Source organism: Manduca sexta, chromosome 15 (genome assembly GCF_014839805.1).
Source record: "Manduca sexta isolate Smith_Timp_Sample1 chromosome 15, JHU_Msex_v1.0, whole genome shotgun sequence".
Taxonomy (NCBI): domain Eukaryota; kingdom Metazoa; phylum Arthropoda; class Insecta; order Lepidoptera; family Sphingidae; genus Manduca; species Manduca sexta.
In genome coordinates, this window is record NC_051129.1 from 5409683 (window position 1) to 5422453 (window position 12771).

Consider the following 12771-nt stretch of genomic DNA (forward strand, 5'->3'; position numbering starts at 1 on the left):
ACTTTTTTGTATAATTTATAAAAGAAAATCTGTTGTTCAAAAATATCTTTAAGTCTGTAATTGTTTTTTATAAAAATATCTTTAAGACTAATCATACTGCTGGACTTTACAAATATATATTATAGCTATAATAATTTTAGAAGATACCAATTTTTTGTATAACTACACAATATTACAATGATTGTAAATTCATTTTAAGAAAGGATAAGAAAACAAAAAAAATCACTATAATTAAGTGCTTTATTTACATATACATAGTTTAGCATTGTGAAATTATTGCAGATTCGGATTTGATTTCCATGTTCTCTGATGGCTGGGTGTCGGTTTTAGTCTCAGCTGCAAATGCACTCAAGTCTCTCATCATGGAGTAAGCATCTTCACCGTCAGCATAATATTTGGGTTCAATTTCTAATATTTTAAAACCCAGTGAATTAGTGTAGAGGTTAAGTGCAGCTCTGTTGCTTTTCCTTACATGCAGCGAAACATACTTAGCCTGTAACAAAAATGTGACTATGTTGTACTTGAGATTCATAAAAGTGATTGCATTATTTTTTTATAGAAATCACATTAACCGTTAAGATTGATTTATAACAATAACTGTAAAAAGTAAACAATTATAGAGAAGGTCATCAGAATTTTTAGGCACTATAAATTAAACTTAATTCGCATCAGTGTAAATATAAGACTTGAAATATAGATTGTGATTTGTACACCAATTTAATTATTCTTATGTAAATAAATGGCAGTCCACTTTAAATAAACTGAATATATTTGTAGACTGTAACTGTGATGAACTAGAGTTTTAAGTCACCAACCTGAAAGCATTCAACCATAGCTAGTGAGGCTTGGTTCATTAGTTTCTGTGCAAGACCCAGTCGACGATGGGATCTCTTCACTGCCAGAGATGTTATGTGCCCATGGCGGTTGTCTTCACCATCCTCTTCCATCTTAGCCAAAACATATCCTGAAATTATTTAACATGAATTAATATATAGAAATTTACTTTGCCTAAATTGTATATGTTTTTACTCAAGTAAGTCTTTCTTTTAACCTCACTAACATACAAGATTTTTTTTACATAATCATATAAGGTAATGTAGTATATACAGAAACATAATATAATTTGCATATTTGAATTGTATTTTAATTAAAAAGCATACCAACAATGTGCCCCTTTTCGTCTTCAGCAACGTAACTGAGCTGTGGCCATGACAGTCCATGATAAAAGTAGTATTTCATTTGGTAGTTTTCTGGCAGACACAACAGGTTACAGTGCTGCATATTCATCAGGTCACTTGGACGGGCGCATCTGATGTTCATCTTGTCTGTTGATGTTTATTACCTGCCAGTCATTGTATTGTTTTTTTTTAAAAAAGGAATAGAATGACTTTCCTTACTCTTTTTCTATAATATATTTATAAACAGTTATTGCCATTATGCTAAGATTTAACCAGGCTAAATGCAATTTATGTAGACAATAATTAATTGCATATTATAAACAAAAATCTATATGTATACTTTTAATAAAGACAGTTTGTCTATTATTTAAAATGTGTATCATAAATAATATATTTACTGAAACAAAACCAGTAATATATTGTAAGTAATTTTATTAGCATAATAACATGAAAATATGATCATTTTTATACCTGAAGTAATTTTATTCTCCTCTGATTTTCCTAGTTTTGTTAGGCTGCCTGACCTCAGATGCAGGGGGGGTATCTGACATACCACCCAGCAGCTCCCGAACGAAACGGAATTTCGATAAACAACACTTCCACACAATATACCAGCCTGGAACAAAGAACAAAGAAACATCACGCAGCCATAGGAGCCATGCTCCAACAGATTAAAAAACACATAATAAAGTTAGTAACTAAAACTAATCAAAGTTGGACTACTTACAAAATAACACAAAGACAAAAACTAAAAATACGCTACATACGAAGGTTATAATTGCTAATATAACTTCCTTCATGTCTCACTAAGCATATGTTAATAGTTATGAACTCGATATGAATGCATTCAATTTACCCGAAAAACACAATATTTTACAAATAAGTTATCACAATGAACGTGTCAGTTTTACTACTAGGATAATGTTTATTGCTTGAATATGAATTTTGAGCGCCATTTTGGCACAACATGTATTGTATCCATAACTTGGTGATCAAATTAATTACGAAAATTATGAAGAAATAATATCAATCGTAAGATAAAAATGGGGCATGATACATACTTTTTATTCAAATAAATAGTATAACTTTTATTAATACAATATCAGAAAATAATATAACCTCCCTAAATTCTACTTTGACAGCAATTCGTTCAACATTTTTTAAATATTTTTTTTTTACTTTTGGTTAGTTGAAAATCATTTCGTTCAAAAAATTGCTGGTGTTGCTATTAGATCAGTAGATCTCTTTATTCGTCTGTGAGGTAGGTACCTACTACCTTCCTACTGAGATGCAAAATATTGCACAAGATAATGTATTCAGAGTCAATAAGGCAGTTTCTTATATTTGATTTAGTTTTTTATTTTATATGTAAAAAAATCTATATATATAAAAATGAATTGCTGTTCGTTAGTCTCGCTAAAACTCGAGAACGGCTGAACGGATTTATCTTATCTTGGTCTTGAATTATTCGTGGAGGTCTAGGGAAGTTTTAAAAGGTGAGAAAAATTCGAATAATTGCCGGGAAAATCCTCAAAACAGCATTTTTCTATTTCCCATACAAACGTTTTCTAAATAAAATGGAGAGTCAATTTGTAATTTATTACCGCTGCATAAAGTTCAAATTCGCGTGCGCGTTGGAGGATCTAATATCGCGTTCTGAAACTCAACAAAAGTGAAAGTGAATCGCGAACGCGACAAAATTGCATAGTCTCAAAATACATCTCATAGTACATAAATAGTGGTCGGCTTCGAGAAACTCAATTTTAGCTAACTTCAGTTGTTAATCTATATATATAAAAATGAATTGCTGTTCGTTAGTCTCGCTAAAACTCGAGAACGGCTGAACGGATTTATCTTATCTTGGTCTTGAATTATTCGTGGAGGTCTAGGGAAGTTTTAAAAGGTGAGAAAAATTCGAATAATTGCCGGGAAAATCCTCAAAACAGCATTTTTCTATTTCCCATACAAACGTTTTCTAAATAAAATGGAGAGTCAATTTGTAATTTATTACCGCTGCATAAAGTTCAAATTCGCGTGCGCGTTGGAGGATCTAATATCGCGTTCTGAAACTCAACAAAAGTGAAAGTGAATCGCGAACGCGACAAAATTGCATAGTCTCAAAATACATCTCATAGTACATAAATAGTGGTCGGCTTCGAGAAACTCAATTTTAGCTAACTTCAGTTGTTAATATAATATATAACTCAAAGGTGACTGACAGTGATATATCAAGGAACAGCCCAAACCATTGGACGGATCGGGCTAAGACTTTACATGCATAAAGCTACTATGACGTAGGCATCCCCTAAGAAAGGATTTTGATAAATTCTACCCTTAAGGGGATAAAATAGGGGATGAAAGTTTGTATAAATGTTCTTAGATTTTCGACTGATTGAACTGAAATTATAGATTGGGGATAAAATTAGTTTGAACCTATAAGTACCGGGAAAATATGTAGCAAGACTTTTATCAAACAGTGGAATTTTATCCTGGAAAACACCTTCACGCGGGCGAATCCGCGAGCAAAAGCTAGTATTATATAAAAAGAAATTCTTTTGTAGTATAGTACATTCTTTTGAATGAAAAATAAATAGACATATATTATATGGGTTATACTTACTGCAAACATTTATTAAAATAAATAAATGTTTGCATTTCAAAATTTGCGAGAAATGAAAACGAGGAACGATAGCTAATGGTCTGTTTTTAATGAAAATTAGCAAAATAACGTAGCCAAATATAATAAAGAACTTAACAAAAATGATTCCTCAACGGAGCTGTTCATTGTTTCCAAATTTCGTTCTATATTACATTATTGTAGGCCCACCCCGGTAAGTGGACACGCTCCAATACAAGAGTATATAGTATTCGTTGCCGAGCATCTATTAAGAAAAGTATTTTATGGAAAATCTATTGTCACTCGGTATGACCACAATACCGGTTCGTGCACAGAACTGTTCTATCTAGCATATTATTTTAAGGATAGCCATAATAATAATAGTCGACGACAGGGGGTGGACACTTAGAACATTTTGTGTAATGATGAATGATTATATATCTTAATGCCGTTACATAGAGTTTAGTTTTGGTTGACAAAAGGACGTCTCATCGTAACATCTTGTACCAACATAATAATCCAAAAAAAAAAAATTAAAGCATGTTGGCTACCATGATAGTTGATAATTTGCCGCCATTATTGATGGTAGATTTGTCATTGTTGAAGTTTATTTGCAAAAAAATTGTATAATTGCGATTATGTTCAATAATAAGTTAAGTTTTATGTCGAATATGTTGAGTTGAGCCAGCTTTTCCGTTTCGTGTATATTTCTTCTTGAAGGAATTTGTGTAGTGTGTGTTATGAGATAGTGATTCTTATTATTCCGAGATATTGACTCTAATTCTGTTTACATTTGTGTAGTTTATTTATTTTGTGTGCGAGAATGGGAAAAAGAATTAATGTGTATAAAAATGTGAGGTTTGTGGCATACAAAAGTACCCAAAGTCAAACATATTTATGGCTAAGTATCCACTTGATCCACACCGGTAACAGAAAATTTATATTATGATTTAAAACATTACATAAAAGTGATGTATATTTAATTCAAATTTACAAACTCAGGTAGTCGTTGAAGAGAATACTCTAGATTATAAAGTTTCAATTCTATGCTTAGTAACCTAATCAAAAAGGCACGTGCGAAATCTATGAATTTGCCCTTGCAATAATTGTATAATAGTAATTGTTGATTGGACGGAAAAAGATCATATCTGTAAGGTATCAATTTGACAATTTCCATATAAAATTGGAAATAAATAACGGAAAACTGGAGTGTTATGAATTTCTAAGTAGGAGACCTAATCATTATACAATTTATACATAAGAAATTCACGTGATAATATTGTGTATTTTCTAATTAAATAAAGGGAATTATTAAAAATTATGGACGTTTTATTTTTAATATTCTAAATTCAATCATAATTTATACCAGTGTAAGATTTATGGTCAGCAATTTTTATCGATATAAAGCTGTCGATACAAAATTATCGATAATATCGATTAAATAAGGAACGTCCCTAGAAACGAGCAGATTTATAGTAAGTTGGCAGCCTTGCGTGTCATTTTTTCTGCGTAATATTGGTACAAAATATAACTCTACTGGGCTCACGTATGTGTGCGTGAGCTCAAATTCAATGTACTAAGTGCCGCCTCTTCTTACGTAGTATATTACTTACTCTATGGTCGACGAACATTCAAGTTTTTAACCATTGTCCATGAACAGTCGACGTCTAGATACCTACTCTTTGCAGTCAACAATGCGTCAACGGCGTCAACTGGTCAACCACCAGTCAACCACTAACTGGCACAGTGGCAAGCAATGCTGGCAAGTGACAACTGTCACTGGTTTAAAAATGTCAAATATCAATGATGTGAGATGTCAAATGTCAACATTTAAACTAATTTTATTATTATGTTCTGTGTGCAAAATACATAATATAAATCTTTTCATAATACTAAACAAAACCTAAAAACTCAACAATAGATGATTGTCGTTAATAAATGTTTAAATTCTGAACTGAAACTAATAAAAAACAGCTTGAACAGTAAAAAATGAATGATGATAGTCAAGAAGAGAAACCAACTCATTCTACCTTCGCGTAAGTAATTTTTTTAACAGCGTCCAATAATTCGTTGTTTAATTTAAATTCTATAAATTTCTATTACTTTTAGGAGGTATCGAAGTCCCACATTCAGTAAAAACGAAGTAAATACATTGTTGAGTCTCATTGAATACCATAAAGGTATAATATTGAATAAATCGACCAGTACAGCAGCATGTCACGCTAAAGAATGTGCTTGGGCTGAAATTACTAAAGGTTTTAATAGCAATGGTTTCAAAAATAAGCGAAGTGCTGAGAGTCTAAAAGTAAAATGGGATAATTTAAAGAAGGTTGCAAAAAAGATATCTAAAAACCTCCTGGATGTGACTAATAATGACTTTGATGATGTGACTAGTAGGACTGTGGCAATGTTGTGCGAAGCGGAAAATATAAATTTTAGTTTAGAGAAACGTTTGGAATCAGATGAAGAACTAAATGGTATATAGCTTTTCTTTTTTATAATATTGGGTTAGATCTTAAATTAAACAGACTGAATTTAGGGATTCTACCTTTCCTAGTAGATTCAACACAAGCCCCAATTTGAAAAACTACTTACTTGCAGTGGGGGGAATTGGTTCAGGAGGACTCTTCTCCCTGAGGTCTGGCTAAACTGAGGTCAAGTTATATTTTGACAAATTGTATGTTACAGAGTGACCTTTTAATAGCTAATTGTAAACATTGTTCTAAATAGTTAAATGTATATCATGATTGCAGTAGAATCGGAAAGCCAAAAACAAAGCCAAGATTTGCATAATTGGAATGATGGAGAGGATCAAGACTTACATGGTAATAAACAACATTTTATTTTATCAAATGAAAGAATTAATAATTTGGTAGTTCACAATATGATTTCATCATATTAACCAGATAAAAACAGTTTCAGATAATGATGGTGACAATGAAAATCAAAGGTAAATCTTAGAAATTGTTTGCTATAAGTCCAAAATGCTTGGATTTATTGTAACATTGGTATCCTGCATCCTGTCATTAATGACTCCATCAGTTGTTTTAATTAAATTATGGATGTTCACATACAATTCTAGCAGAATGATCTATTTAATATAATATTTGTAGTTTCATGTTTCATTTATTCTTATTTTGCTAGTTTGCCATAGGTTCCAAATACTTAAGGTATACCTACAAAATGTTCTTTTTGCAGGTTTTTGAATCGTTCTATGAATTTCTCGCCACAAGAATGCAATTTATTAATACAATGTGTGAGACAGGAAAAGAAATTTGTGTTGTCCAAAGCCAACACCTCAGGTGCTAATAAACTAAAGAACAGGGCATGGTTTAGGGTAAGATTATATATTTCAATTGTATGAAAGATTTGTGGTGCTTATGGGCTAAATATATTTCTGAGTCTTTGTATGTGTGAAATGCACATAATCTTTAAAAATTGTATTATATAAAAAACTGTCTGCCTTACATGGCTCTTTAATAATATTCAATCAATCTTTTTATTTTGGTTTATTATTGTACATACTTGGTACTTTATACATAAGTTTTATGGTAAATATTTATGTTTTTAGATAACAAATAATTACAATAAATTGAGTCCACAGAAAAGGTCCACAAAAATGTTACGCACAAAGTTTAGTAATATGAAAAAGATGGCAAAGTCTGTTAGCTTTAAAAACTATCTCAAAGATGTCAACAGAAAACAAAATAAATTAAATGAAGATGATGATAAAGTAAGTGCTACTTCTGGTAAAGAAAAGTTTTTATATGGCTAAGAATTTAAATACATACTTGCTTACCAAGTATGTCTGTTTTTAAAATCTTATCCAATGTTATTTTCTTTGTTTGTCAAACTACAAATAGAAAGTTATGTGTTTTATTATTTCAGAAAATCAAATCAGAACCACCATATGAATACAAAGACCATTCTGAGCTGGATAATGATATTGATGATAGTCACAATGAAATTAATGAAATATCTAGTAATACCATTAATTTAGTATCAGACCCATTGAGTACCACCTTAAATGGTGATTCGGGAATTGGTGAGTTTGACCAACTTACATTATTAGGCAGCTATAAGTATGAGCGTGGGTCTAACATTTAAGATATCAATTTGATGAACTGAGTGATAGATGACAGAGGTGAACCTGTCCAATTTGTGTTTAATTAAAAAAAAACGAAACGGTGCTGTCTTTACAATAGTATACTTGGAAAATAATATCCTAGAGATATGTTTGACTTTTTTAATGATTATATATTTTGTAAATTTATGTAATGGTTTTTTAATATGTGTATTAATTTAGAAATTATTTTTTTAGATTTAATAAATCCTTTAGAAAATAAAGAAATCGTCAGGTTAAAAATGGACTTGCTCCACTATCAAATGGAAACTGCCAAGGTATTTTTTTGTCACATTTATAATAACTAAAATACGAAAAAAACATCGTGCTAGTACAATTGTAAGCAGTTAAAAACCCAGTCTGCTCATAAACTTAATGAACAGATTTAAATTGCTTATTTTAACCAAGGACTTACAGCACCACACTGTGGCTTTTACCCAGAAATAAGTGTCAGAGTGTTATACAAATCCGCTAGCTTCAAATTTTTCAATTATAATCATTGATTTATAATATGCAATTTGGCCTCTACGTCGTTTCGAATATGACTCATGATCTAATTCTGATTCCAGTTAGAAAGAAAAAGAATAGAAGAAGCAATACAGGCGCAGAGTCTGGAAAACGCATTAAGACTCAGAGCAGCGCGGCTGGAGGCGGTGGCGGCCGCCGACAAGCTGTCGCCCGCGCACCCCGCGCTCGCCTTCACGCCCGACGAGGCGCGCGCGCACCACTGCCTCGCGCACTGCACCTGACGCTACCGCGCGGATCATGCCGGGATTCATGATTTAATTGTGGAAAAGATTATTCATAAGTGATTTCAACAAAGTGATTTTCCATATCAAGAATTAATTCGGCCGGGGGTCGTTTTGAGATTTTTTTTTGATCATGACGTAATTTTATACGGCCGTGGTTTCAAAAACGTAATACAAAATTATGAACGTGCAATAAAAGGTGAAATAAGACACAATAAAATAGATACGAAAATTTGTATATTTTACTTGATCGCGTTTTACAAGATGATTAAATTATAATTCATCAATAAAATTATTCTTAATATGCATTTGTACAATTTCATCTATACCTAGCTAAAATAAGAAGTCCATGAAATATATTATACATCGCATCGCTAATATACAACATGCTTTTTACATTGATATATACTACGTCTATCTACCGATAGACCGGGAGCCAGCAACCCTTGTATCCAACCGACTGTCGAGGTAGAGTCTTACGTTTGTGCGTTGTGTGAGGAGAGTTACAAAGTGTCTGGCTCTCGGGTCTATAACTTCATATGTATAAAGTACAAAACATACATACAATATAACTATGTACTGTAAGGTTAAGTAACGACAAGCCGGAATAAGACACTGCAGGGACAATCCCCTTAATGTCGCGGTATTGAGCACCTAATCGTTGAGTTCTTCTCTGGTATTTTTTAAATATAAAAGGTACCTATTTTCTCTAAGGATTCAGGGCTAGTAATAATGTTCAACTCAGTCCATTGTAAGGAACATTCCCAATTTACAACTTCGGTATTTATGTATCAACCCTCATTTTGTGAATAAGTATTATGTCTAAGTATGAAAGTTACAAAAATTTTAATTTATATATTAAATGATTCGTCGAGTTCTTAATTATAAATGACGTACGTACAGGTACATTATGGGGTGATCGATAAATAAGCGACTTGCAAATTTTAAGCTTGTCATATTATGAGGTGAAAAGAGCTTTAGTCAACATTTAATGGAAGAAATACGCAATTGATAAAGTGGATGAAAAGAGGCTGATAAAAACTCATTAGTAATAGAACTATAACATATATCAGTTAAAAATGAAATCTAGGCCATCAAAGTAAGGAAGACTCTTCGTCTAGAACTCGACAAAAATCAATAAGTTCACTATCGTCACATTCGTTGGGTAATAATGTTGGAAATACTATTTCCCTACGACAAAATAATGCCGCATACTAAAATTCACACACACTCTACAAAATTACGACATTGTTGCAAAATTGTATAAAACTGGACGGACAACTCAACTCACTACGGCAAAATGAGCATCCAGCAATTTAAAACTCGCTTTGCTAATCGGTCGCGAATTCCGTTCGCAAATAAAACCTCCCGAGAGCAGCCTTCGTTTGACATCAGTACATCTAAATATTAAACACAAGCTCCGGCTTCAAACGTCTCCGACGGCAGTCTATAATCGTCGGAAGTCCTACGTCGATAGCTGTCTTTGGTACTGTCACAGTTTCGGTTGCGTCTGTCCCGCGCTCGTCTCCGGGCAGGAGTTCCTGGCGCCTGGTCGCCTCTCGCCGACGACAGCGGCCGGTCCTGTGCCGTGCAGCCCCCGCGGCGGCTCTATATCTGCAGCGCGGCCAGTGACGGCGTGCCGGGGTTGGTGTGCGGGGTGAGCGGCGTCAAGGGCGTGAGCGGCGTGGCCGGCGCCGACGGCGGCACCGCGGTGGCGGGCGTGTCGGCGGCGGGCTGTGGATCGGCCGCACGGAGCAACGCGCGCCGCAGCTCCTGTGCTCGCGCTGCCAGCGTGCGCGCCGCTTCTGCCATTTCCGCAACCGCACTAGCGCACGGAAATTGTTGCGCTGCCGCCTTCGTCTTAGCGACTGTCGCCGCCAGCGCGTCCGATAGTGCGTCCGAGCATCGTAGAGCTTTCGCCTTGAGACCGGAGTGTTGGGCGCTCCTAATAAAACAAATATACATATTTGAGAAAATAAAATAAACGTGATCAATGTATGGTTCTTATCCCTTATATACCCAAATAAACGTAAGGTGCGTGTCCTATAACATCTCGAAAATGAAATGATAATATTCTTACCTGTGAACTATGTCGCCGACGTGGACTATCCTGTGCGCGCTGAGCACGACGAACTTCCCGTGCGCGAGGAAGATGTCTGGCGGCTGGCCCATCTCTATTGTGCGGAGGAACGCCTCGACGGCGGTGGCGAGGTGCGCGCCGTACGTGGCCGTCTGTGCTGCGTAGAACGCGGCTAACTGTCGGTCATCAGGGGGGAAGCGTGTTGCCGCCGCTACTGCGCTCACCTAATATGGAAATTAATTACAACATTGATTATAACATAATTTCGTAGTTAATTTATTAAAAATATTGCTTAAAGACACGTTTGAAAGAGATAACATACCTCGCCAGCGTGGTCAGCGTCTCTCACTAAAGTGTCGAAAGAAGCCTGCAGTTTGTCGGGCAGTGCGGCGCGTATCTCCGCGTTTCGCCGACCGACCGCCGCACGCGTCTCTAGCCGCACATAATCATACTCTTCCGTCCACTCGTGCTCGGGAGCAGCCGGTGATCGTCTGTATAAACAAAAAGATGCTAGGCTAAAAAAGCATGGATACGAAGTAGAGCGGGTAGTCGATGGATTTATGTATTAGATTCCCTTTACCTTGACTACCACATTTTCTTTTTATAGAAGAATAAATAAATGAAATACGATATTAGGTATTTAATTTAAAATATATTATGTAAAAACCGTACTATTGTTTAAATTTTGATTAATTTTCCTTCCCTATGTGTGATTAATAGGTATCGTCATACAAGTACATAATAAATATAAAATAGAAACCAATCATCCTATATTGAGTATATAACAATCAGAGGTGGTTTTATGACATAATCAAGTTAAGAAAACGGGCGTGGGTATAAAGCTATTCTTCATTTGTTCTTCTATCTATGCTTGTTGATACAAGGAAGTTATTACCAACCTGAATAACAAGGAAGCGTTCCCGTTGATGAAGGAGGCGGCTCTCCGCACATCCTCGGTGAGGGAGCGGGCGCAGGACACGAGCTGGTCCAACGCATCCTGCGTGCCGTCCGTCGGCTCGCGGTCTCTCTCGAGCCGCTCGGGCGCCCAGTCTCCGGCGTCCAGCGCGCTCGTCGCCTCGTGAGTTATTCGTTCCGCATCTTTCAACGCTTTCACTAACGGCCGTAGTTTTACTGCGATGCCTGTGTCAAATTTACATCAAATTATAAAACTATCTCTTAGTAATAATTTATGACTATTGAAGATTTTAAAAATTAAGTAGGTAGGTACTGTAATTTGAACAGGATGTAACAAACATTCGATCTCAACATTTCTCTAGCACCACTGCATTACTTACTATATACCTAAGTGATGTTAGGCAGATGTCGTGCATCTCTATTATTATTAAAACTCCGCTTACTAAAAGATATAAATGGGGTTCTCGGACGAGTAAATAATTTTTCTTGTTGATTCTCAATGTAATCGATTCAACTACCCATTACGTGTATCATAATAGTAACGTAAAGGCCGAAAAAGCGTACCTTTATCGTGAGCATCGTGTGCATTGGCGAGCGTGGCATCTGCGAAGACGGCGAGGTCGTGCAGCGCGGCGCGCAGCCGGGCGCTCGCCACGCGCACGTCCAGCACGCGCGAGCGCAGCGCGCCGCGCCGCCGCCACCCCGGCGCCACATACGACAACAACCGGCTCACCGCCGCCGACGCCTCTTCCTGCGAATAATCACCTGTTAGTCACCCAGTCAAATAGGTTTTTCGTGATAGGGCCGGTGAGATAATTAATAGTTTCACTTTCAACCTAAAGTGCTTCGAGTTCGTCGATAAAATATTGGTATTAAAAGTTTAAAAATCCTAACGATTTCATCTAAACGTCTAACAACATTTTCACTAAACATAAAACATTGTATAAAGCGCTGAGTATAAACGGGGTTCAATGGCCAGACGAACAATTACGAACGACCTACAATATTATTTATTACCTACTATATTATATCCATAATTTTCCAGGTAATCATTACTTTTACAAGAAATCACTTTTAATTGACTTAATTAAAGTTATAATTCATGTAAC

The 12771-nt window shown here is 35.4% G+C and overlaps 3 protein-coding genes across 10 annotated transcripts in view; 1 reads left to right on the forward strand and 2 right to left on the reverse strand.

The window, feature by feature from the left end:
- Positions 1 to 221: 221 nt before the first annotated feature.
- LOC115440030 (N-alpha-acetyltransferase 10) lies at positions 222 to 2431 on the reverse strand. 4 transcript variants are annotated; one of them, XM_030164154.2, is made up of 5 exons: positions 2240 to 2430; positions 1650 to 1794; positions 1161 to 1342; positions 816 to 964; positions 222 to 493 (listed from the first exon to the last, which is right to left on the reverse strand). In XM_030164154.2, the coding sequence occupies exons 3-5, from the start codon at positions 1318 to 1320 to the stop codon at positions 260 to 262; spliced, it is 543 nt and encodes a 180-aa protein (XP_030020014.1). In that variant the 5' UTR covers positions 1321 to 1342; positions 1650 to 1794; positions 2240 to 2430; the 3' UTR covers positions 222 to 259. The 4 variants fall into 4 exon arrangements, with proteins under 4 accessions (XP_030020014.1, XP_030020018.1, XP_030020019.1 ...); XM_030164158.2 differs by having other exon boundaries at positions 236 to 493; positions 1161 to 1325; positions 2240 to 2431; XM_030164159.2 differs by having other exon boundaries at positions 236 to 493; positions 1161 to 1325; positions 1906 to 2336.
- A 3083-nt stretch (positions 2432 to 5514) lies between these two features.
- LOC115440037 (eukaryotic translation initiation factor 3 subunit C) lies at positions 5515 to 8899 on the forward strand. 2 transcript variants are annotated; one of them, XM_030164172.2, is made up of 9 exons: positions 5515 to 5831; positions 5905 to 6272; positions 6549 to 6620; positions 6712 to 6745; positions 6994 to 7132; positions 7367 to 7528; positions 7684 to 7840; positions 8117 to 8196; positions 8488 to 8899. In XM_030164172.2, the coding sequence occupies exons 1-9, from the start codon at positions 5785 to 5787 to the stop codon at positions 8665 to 8667; spliced, it is 1239 nt and encodes a 412-aa protein (XP_030020032.1). In that variant the 5' UTR covers positions 5515 to 5784; the 3' UTR covers positions 8668 to 8899. The 2 variants fall into 2 exon arrangements, with proteins under 2 accessions (XP_030020032.1, XP_030020033.1); XM_030164173.2 differs by having other exon boundaries at positions 6552 to 6620.
- The window catches only part of LOC115440036 (breast cancer anti-estrogen resistance protein 1), a 53677-nt gene continuing 49793 nt past the window's right edge, over positions 8888 to 12771 (reverse strand). For all 4 annotated transcript variants that reach the window (XM_030164169.2, XM_030164171.2, XM_030164170.2 and 1 more), the window contains 5 exons: positions 12227 to 12413; positions 11647 to 11887; positions 11070 to 11238; positions 10748 to 10971; positions 8888 to 10612 (listed from right to left, as the gene is read on the reverse strand). In XM_030164169.2, the coding sequence (XP_030020029.1) occupies positions 10276 to 10612; positions 10748 to 10971; positions 11070 to 11238; positions 11647 to 11887; positions 12227 to 12413 (1158 nt within the window). In that variant the 3' untranslated portion in view covers positions 8888 to 10275. The remainder of the gene's footprint in view (positions 10613 to 10747; positions 10972 to 11069; positions 11239 to 11646; positions 11888 to 12226; positions 12414 to 12771) is intronic.

Bases quoted from the DNA above. Each gene is read 5' to 3' on its own strand.
- LOC115440030 (XM_030164154.2), bottom strand. From the start codon at position 1,320: ATGAACATCAGATGCGCCCGTCCAAGTGACCTGATGAATATGCAGCAC. The intron at 965-1,160 runs GTATGCTTTTTA...AAATAATTTCAG, and splicing joins CGAAAAGGGGCACATTGTTG to GATATGTTTTGGCTAAGATG. The intron at 494-815 runs GTTGGTGACTTA...TTTTTGTTACAG, and splicing joins CTATGGTTGAATGCTTTCAG to GCTAAGTATGTTTCGCTGCA.
- LOC115440037 (XM_030164172.2), top strand. From the start codon at position 5,785: ATGAATGATGATAGTCAAGAAGAGAAACCAACTCATTCTACCTTCGC. The intron at 6,273-6,548 runs GTATATAGCTTT...TCATGATTGCAG, and splicing joins ATCAGATGAAGAACTAAATG to TAGAATCGGAAAGCCAAAAA. The intron at 8,197-8,487 runs GTATTTTTTTGT...TTCTGATTCCAG, and splicing joins ATCAAATGGAAACTGCCAAG to TTAGAAAGAAAAAGAATAGA.